The sequence below is a fragment of the Perca fluviatilis genome, chromosome 7, assembly GCF_010015445.1.
Source record: "Perca fluviatilis chromosome 7, GENO_Pfluv_1.0, whole genome shotgun sequence".
Lineage (NCBI taxonomy): Eukaryota > Metazoa > Chordata > Actinopteri > Perciformes > Percidae > Perca > Perca fluviatilis.
In genome coordinates, this window is record NC_053118.1 from 40,479,816 (window position 1) to 40,487,478 (window position 7,663).

At 39.9% G+C, this 7,663-nt stretch overlaps 1 protein-coding gene across 5 annotated transcripts; it reads right to left on the bottom strand.

Moving 5' to 3' along the window:
- Positions 1 to 250: 250 nt before the first annotated feature.
- On the bottom strand, positions 251 to 7,531 carry pmvk (phosphomevalonate kinase). Of its 5 annotated transcripts, none has more exons than XM_039806093.1 (6): positions 7,402 to 7,531; positions 5,882 to 6,124; positions 5,206 to 5,269; positions 4,614 to 4,766; positions 558 to 687; positions 251 to 428 (listed from the first exon to the last, which is right to left on the bottom strand). In XM_039806093.1, exons 2-6 carry the CDS (start codon positions 6,013 to 6,015, stop codon positions 280 to 282), a joined length of 630 nt encoding a protein of 209 aa, XP_039662027.1. In that variant the 5' UTR covers positions 6,016 to 6,124; positions 7,402 to 7,531; the 3' UTR covers positions 251 to 279. The 5 variants fall into 5 exon arrangements, with proteins under 5 accessions (XP_039662027.1, XP_039662030.1, XP_039662029.1 ...); XM_039806096.1 differs by having other exon boundaries at positions 5,882 to 5,990; positions 7,402 to 7,525; XM_039806095.1 differs by having other exon boundaries at positions 5,882 to 6,043; positions 7,402 to 7,525.
- Between the last annotated feature and the right edge of the window lie 132 nt (positions 7,532 to 7,663).

Consider the following 7,663-nt stretch of genomic DNA (forward strand, 5'->3'; position numbering starts at 1 on the left):
TGTGAAGGTGAGTTATCACAGCGATGATGATGCTGCTTCCTGTGTGAAGGTGAGTTATCACAGCGATGATGATGCTGCTTCCTGTGTGAAGGTGAGTTATCACAGCGATGATGATGATGATGCTGCTTCCTGTGTGAAGGTGAGTTATCACAGCGATGATGATGCTGCTTCCTGTGTGAAGGTGAGTTATCACAGCGATGATGATGATGCTGCTTCCTGTGTGAAGGTGAGTTATCACAGCGATGATGATGATGCTGCTTCCTGTGTGAAGGTGAGTTATCACAGCGATGATGCTGCTGCTTCTTCGGCGAGCTTCAGGATTGGCTGCAGCTGCTCTTCTAGTGAAGGGGCGTCGGCCTCGTTGGTGATGATCCAATCAAACTCCACGCCGCTGTCCAGGCCGCACTCAGACTCTGCATCATCCACACCTGAGAGACAGACAGGTAGAGAGACAGACAGTTACAGTAAAGAGACAGAGACGGTCAATCAGACAGACAGACAAGTAAAGAAAGACAGACAGACAGGTAGAGGGACGGTCAGTCAGACAGGTGCGTTACCTGCGGTGAAGCTCCACCCCCTCTGTGTCCGAGTGGTTTCTGAACTTTGAACTTGAACACTTCGAGTCTGTCGAGGAAACTCGGAGAAGAACCATCGCAGGTCAGACAGCCGGCGAGCATCGCTGACCACCTGACCAATCAGAGAGCAGAGAGTAATCAGACAGCCGGCGAGCATCGCTCACCACCTGACCAATCAGAGAGCAGAGAGTAATCAGACAGCCGGCGAGCATCGCTCACCACCTGACCAATCAGAGAGCAGAGAGTAATCAGACAGCCGGCGAGCATCGCTCACCACCTGACCAATCAGAGAGCAGAGAGTAATCAGACAGCCGGCAACCTCCATTTAGGCGAGCATCGCTGACCACCTGACCAATCAGAGAGCGAGAGTAATCAGACAGCCGGCGAGCATCGCTGACCACCTGACCAATCGGAGAGCAGAGAGTAATCAGACAGCCGGCGAGCATCGCTGACCACCTGCCAATCAGAGACAGAGAGTAATCAGACAGCCGGCGAGCATCGCCCACCTGACCAATCAGAGAGCAGAGAGTAATCAGACAGCCGCCGAGCATCACTGACCACCTGACCAATCAGAAAGAGAGAGTATATCAGACAGCCGGCGAGCATCGCTCACCACCTGACCAATCAGAGAGCAGAGAGTAATCAGACAGCCGCCGAGCATCACGGCCACCTGACCAATCAGAGAGCAGAGAGTAATCAGAAAGCCGGAGAGCATCGCTGACCACCTGACCAATCAGAGAGCAGAGTAATCAGACAGCGGCGACGCCGCTGACCACCTGACCAATCAGAGACAGAGAGTAATCAGCGCGAGCATCGCTGACCACCTGACCAATCAGAGAGCAGAGTAATCAGACAGCGGCGAGCATGCTGACCACCTGACCAATCAGCTATCACATGCTGCACCTGAAACAAAGAAAGAGTAATCAGACAGCCGGCGAGCATCGCTCACCACCTGACCAATCAGAGAGCAGAGAGTAATCAGACAGCCGGCGAGCATATCACCACCTGACCAATCAGAAGCAGAGGTAATCAGACAGCGGCGAGCATCGCTCACCACCTGACAATCAGAGAGCAGAGAGTAATCAGACAGCCGGCGAGCATCACCAACCTCACCACCTGACCAATCAGAGAGAGAGGTAATCAGACAGCCGGCGCAGCTCCACCACCTGACCAATCAGAGAGCAGAGAGTAATCAGCAGCCGGCGAGCATCGCTACCACCTGACCAATCAGAGCAGAGAGTAATCAGACAGCCGGTAAACTCACCACCTGACAATAGAAAATAATAGAGTCCCTGAAAAGAAGCATCACCACCTGACCAAAGAGCAGAGAGTAATCAGACAGCGGCACCATCACCACCTGACCAATCAGAGAGAGAGGTAATCAGACAGCCGCGACCCTCATATTGAGCGAGCATGTCACCACCTGACCAATCAGAGAGCAGAGAGTAATCAGACAGCCGGCGAGCATCGCTCACCACCTGACCAATCAGAGAGCAGAGAGTAATCAGACAGCCGGCGAGCATCGCTCACCACCTGACCAATCAGAGAGCAGAGAGTAATCAGACAGCCGGCGAGCATCGCTCACCACCTGACCAATCAGAGAGCAGAGAGTAATCAGACAGCCGGCGAGCATCGCTCACCACCTGACCAATCAGAGAGCAGTTTGTTTTGTTGATGTTCAACCGGACGCCACGGCGGCTCCGTGCCGTGTCGGCCTCTCAGCGGCGCTTTGAGGTTTAATTATAACATTAATAACAATATGAGATGTTTCAGACTTAATAACAATATGAGATGTTTCAGACTTAATAACAATATGAGGACATGTTTCAGACTTAATAACAATATGAGATGACATGTTTCAGACTTAATAACAATATGAGATGTTTCAGACTTAATAACAATATGAGATGTTTCAGACTTAACAATATGAGGACATGTTTCAGACTTAATAACAATATGAGGATATGTTTCAGACTTAACAATATGAGGATATGTTTCAGACTTAATAACAATATGAGATGACATGTTTCAGACTTAATAACAATATGAGGACATGTTTCAGACTTAATAACAATATGAGATGTTTCAGACTTAATAACAATATGAGGAGAGGTGTTTCAGACTTAATAACAATATGAGGACATGTTTCAGACTTAATAACAATATGAGGACATGTTTCAGACTTAATAACAATATGAGGTGTTTCAGACTTAATAACAATATGAGGTGTTTCAGACTTAATAACAATATGAGGAGAGATGTTTCAGACTTAATAACAATATGAGGACATGTTTCAGACTTAATAACAATATGAGGACATGTTTCAGACTTAATAACAATATGAGGACATGTTTCAGACTTAATAACAATATGAGGACATGTTTCAGACTTAATAACAATATGAGGAGAGGTGTTTCAGACTTAATAACAATATGAGGACATGTTTCAGACTTAATAACAATATGAGGACATGTTTCAGACTTAATAACAATATGAGGACATGTTTCAGACTTAATAACAATATGAGGACATGTTTCAGACTTAATAACAATATGAGGTGTTTCAGACTTAATAACAATATGAGGAGAGATGTTTCAGACTTAATAACAATATGAGGAGAGATGTTTCAGACTTAATAACAATATGAGATGTTTCAGACTTAATAACAATATGAGATGACATGTTTCAGACTTAATAACAATATGAGATGTTTCAGACTTAATAACAATATGAGATGTTTCAGACTTAATAACAATATGAGGAGAGGTGTTTCAGACTTAATAACAATATGAGGACATGTTTCAGACTTAATAACAATATGAGGAGAGGTGTTTCAGACTTAATAACAATATGAGGACATGTTTCAGACTTAATAACAATATGAGGAGAGATGTTTCAGACTTAATAACAATATGAGATGTTTCAGACTTAATAACAATATGAGATGACATGTTTCAGACTTAATAACAATATGAGATGTTTCAGACTTAATAACAATATGAGATGTTTCAGACTTAATAACAATATGAGATGACATGTTTCAGACTTAATAACAATATGAGATGTTTCAGACTTAATAACAATATGAGATGATATGAGGACATGTTTCAGACTTAATAACAATATGAGATGACATGTTTCAGACTTAATAACAATATGAGATGTTTCAGACTTAATAACAATATGAGATGACATGAGGACATGTTTCAGACTTAATAACAATATGAGGACATGTTTCAGACTAAATAACAATATGAGGACATGTTTCAGACTTAATAACAATATGAGGAGAGATGTTTCAGACTTAATAACAATATGAGGAGAGATGTTTCAGACTTAACAGTATGAGGAGAGATGTTTCAGACTTAACAACAATATGAGGAGAGATGTTTCAGACTTAATAACTGTATGAGGACATGTTTCAGACTTAATAACAATATGAGGAGAGATGTTTCAGACTTAATAACAATGAGATGTTTCAGACTTAATAACAATATGAGGACATGTTTCAGACTTAATAACAATATGAGGAGAGATGTTTCAGACTTAATAACAATATGAGGACATGTTTCAGACTTAATAACAATATGAGGAGAGATGTTTCAGACTTAATAACAATATGAGGACATGTTTCAGACTTAATAACAATATGAGGAGAGATGTTTCAGACTTAATAACAATATGAGGAGAGATGTTTCAGACTTAATAAAAATATGAGGAGAGATGTTTCAGACTTAATAACAGTATGAGGACATGTTTCAGACTTAATAACAATATGAGGAGAGATGTTTCAGACTTAATAACAGTATGAGGACATGTTTCAGACTTAATAACAATATGAGGAGAGATGTTTCAGACTTAACAACAATGAGATGTTTCAGACTTAATAACAATGAGATGTTTCAGACTTAATAACAATATGAGGTGTTTCAGACTTAATAACAATATGAGGTGAGGTGTTTCTACGAACAAAGAAATATTTAAAGAGAGACCAATCAGAGAGCAGAGATTAATCAGAGACGTGGTGACATCACGTACCCAGACAGGTTGCCGTGCTCCTCTGGTTGCTAGGCGACAGAAGAATCCGGGGTCGTGGCGTCGGCGAGTTTCTCCCCAAAGAATCATATCGGCCCGAAACTGCTCCTTATAGAGACCAGGTCCCAGCAGCTGGTCCAGGTCCAGACCATGCTCCTACAGGCCCAACACAGAGACAGCATGACTCAGCAGAAACACAGACACACCATGACTCAGCAGAAACTGCTCCTTATAGAGACCAGGTCCCAGCAGCTGGTCCGGGTCCAGACCATGCTCCTACAGGCCCAACACAGAAACGGCATGACTCAGCAGTTATGGTAAAGGGTTACAGGTGTGTGTTGTTCTCACCTGAGCGTACACCATGACTCAGCAGTTATGGTAAAGGGTTACAGGTGTGTGTTGTTCTCACCTGAGCGTACACCATGACTCAGCAGTTATGGTAAAGGGTTACAGGTGTGTGTTGTTCTCACCTGAGCGTACACCATGACTCAGCAGTTATGGTAAAGGGTTACAGGTGTGTGTTGTTCTCACCGGAGCGTACACCATGACTCAGCAGTTATGGTAAAGGTGAGTTACAGGTGTGTGTTGTTCTCACCTGAGCATACTGCTGTTTCAGAGGTCCAGACAGACGCAGGACGCAGCAAACATCTGGTCCCAAACTACAGAAGAAGAAGAAACAGTCAGTGATTGGCTAAGAGACAGGTGTTAACTCTAGTGAATATATTTAATATATCTGACCCGCTAATGATCAGCTGATTATTGATTAGCTCTGTAATGATCAGCTGACTATTGATTAGCTCTGTAATGATCAGCTGATTATTAGATTCAGTTTACAGTTTTAACAGAAATAAATAATAGTTTAACTAAACTCTGATTCAGACTCACAACAATCAACAGATAACTTAATCACTTAGTTAACTTAGTTAACAGCTGTTAGTTAACTTAGTTAACAGCTGTTAGTTAGATTAGTTAACAGCTGTTAGTTAGCTGTTAGCTGTTAGCTGATTGTTGATAAACATGTTGATTAATCTCCCGGTAATAGATAGAATATAAATATTGAACACTAATAAACCATCGTTAGGGTTAGTTAGGGTTAGGGTTAGTTAGGGTTAGTCAGGGTTAGTTAGGGTTAGTTAGGGTTAGGGTTAGTTAGGGTTAGTCAGGGTTAGTTAGGGTTAGTTAGGGTTAGGGTTAGTTAGGGTTAGTCAGGGTTAGTTAGGGTTAGTTAGGGTTAGGGTGGTACGGGTTAGGGGTCGTCTGGTCTAATTTACCGGCTGTGAATCAGGTCCGTCACGTAATCCTTCCCGGACTTCCGTTTCCCGCTGAAGACCAGAACCAGTTTGGGTTCAGGTTCTGGATCCTCCATCAGTCCTCTGGTCCCTAAACCAGAACCCAGACCCTCCATCAGTCCTCTGGTCCTCAGTCCTCTGGTCCTTAAACCCAGAACCCAGACCCTGCATCAGTCCTCTGGTCCCTAAACCCAGAACCCAGACCCTGCATCAGTCCTCTGGTCCCTAAACCAGAACCCAGACCCTCCATCAGTCCTCTGGTCCCTAAACCAGAACCCAGACCCTCTGCTGCTGTAACTCTGTCGGCTCAGGTTCAGACCACACACACACACACACACATATAACAGTTCTGACTTAACTAACTCAGGCAACACTAACATAGCCTACTAACATACAGCCTAATATATATATAATATAATATATATAATAATAAACGGACCCTAACACTAACATACAGCATAATATATATATATATATATAATATAATATATATAATAATAAACGGACCCTAACACTAACATACAGTGTGTATATATATATAATATAATATATATAATAATAAACGGACCCTAACACTAACATACAGCATAATATAATATAATATATAATAATAAACAGACCCTAACACTAACATACAGTGTATATATATATATATATATAATATAATATATATAATAATAAACGGACCCTAACACTAACATACAGCATAATATATATATATATATATATAATATAATATATATAATAATAAACGGACCCTAACACTAACATACAGCATAATATAATATAATATAATATATATAATAATAAACGGACCCTAACACTAACATACAGCATAATATAATATATATAAATAATAAACGGACCCTAACAATAACATACAGTATAATATAATATATATAATGTAATATATATAATAATAAACGGACCCTAACACTAACATACAGCATAATATATATAATATAATATAATATATATATAATAAACGGACCCTAACACTAACATACAGTATAATATAATATATATAATATAATGAATATAATATATATAATATAATATATATAATAAACGGACCGTGGGGCTGCTGCCCTTACTCACTCAGAGACGGTAGAATAGAGCTAACACTAACATACAGTGTGTGTGTGTGTGTGTGTATATATATATATATATTATATATATATAATAATAATAATAAACGGACCCTAACACTAACATACAGTATAATATAATATATTTAAAATAATATATATAATAATAAACGGACCCTAACACTAACATACAGTATAATATAATATATATAATATAATATATATAATAATAAATGGACCCTAACACTAACATACAGTATAATATAATATATATAATATAATATAATATATATAATAAACGGACCGTGGGGCTGCTGCCCTTACTAACTCAGAGACGGTAGAATAGAGCTAACACTAACATACAGTATATTGATATATATAGTACATGTAGTATAATAAGAAGTATCAACAGACCCTTCGGTTGGCTGCGGAGCTCCTGACTGATGTATATCTAGTATCTAGTATATAGTATCTAGTATATAGTATGTGCATGTAGTATAATATGAAGCGTGGCTGCTTCCTGACTGTCGGACCACATCAGCTGTTACCGTAACTATCAGAACAAACAGGAAACCCTTCACAATAAGAGTTCAGTCAACAGGATATTACCCTGAACACAGCACGGTTCCGCTATATATTATATATATGTTATATATAATATAATAGTATTATAATT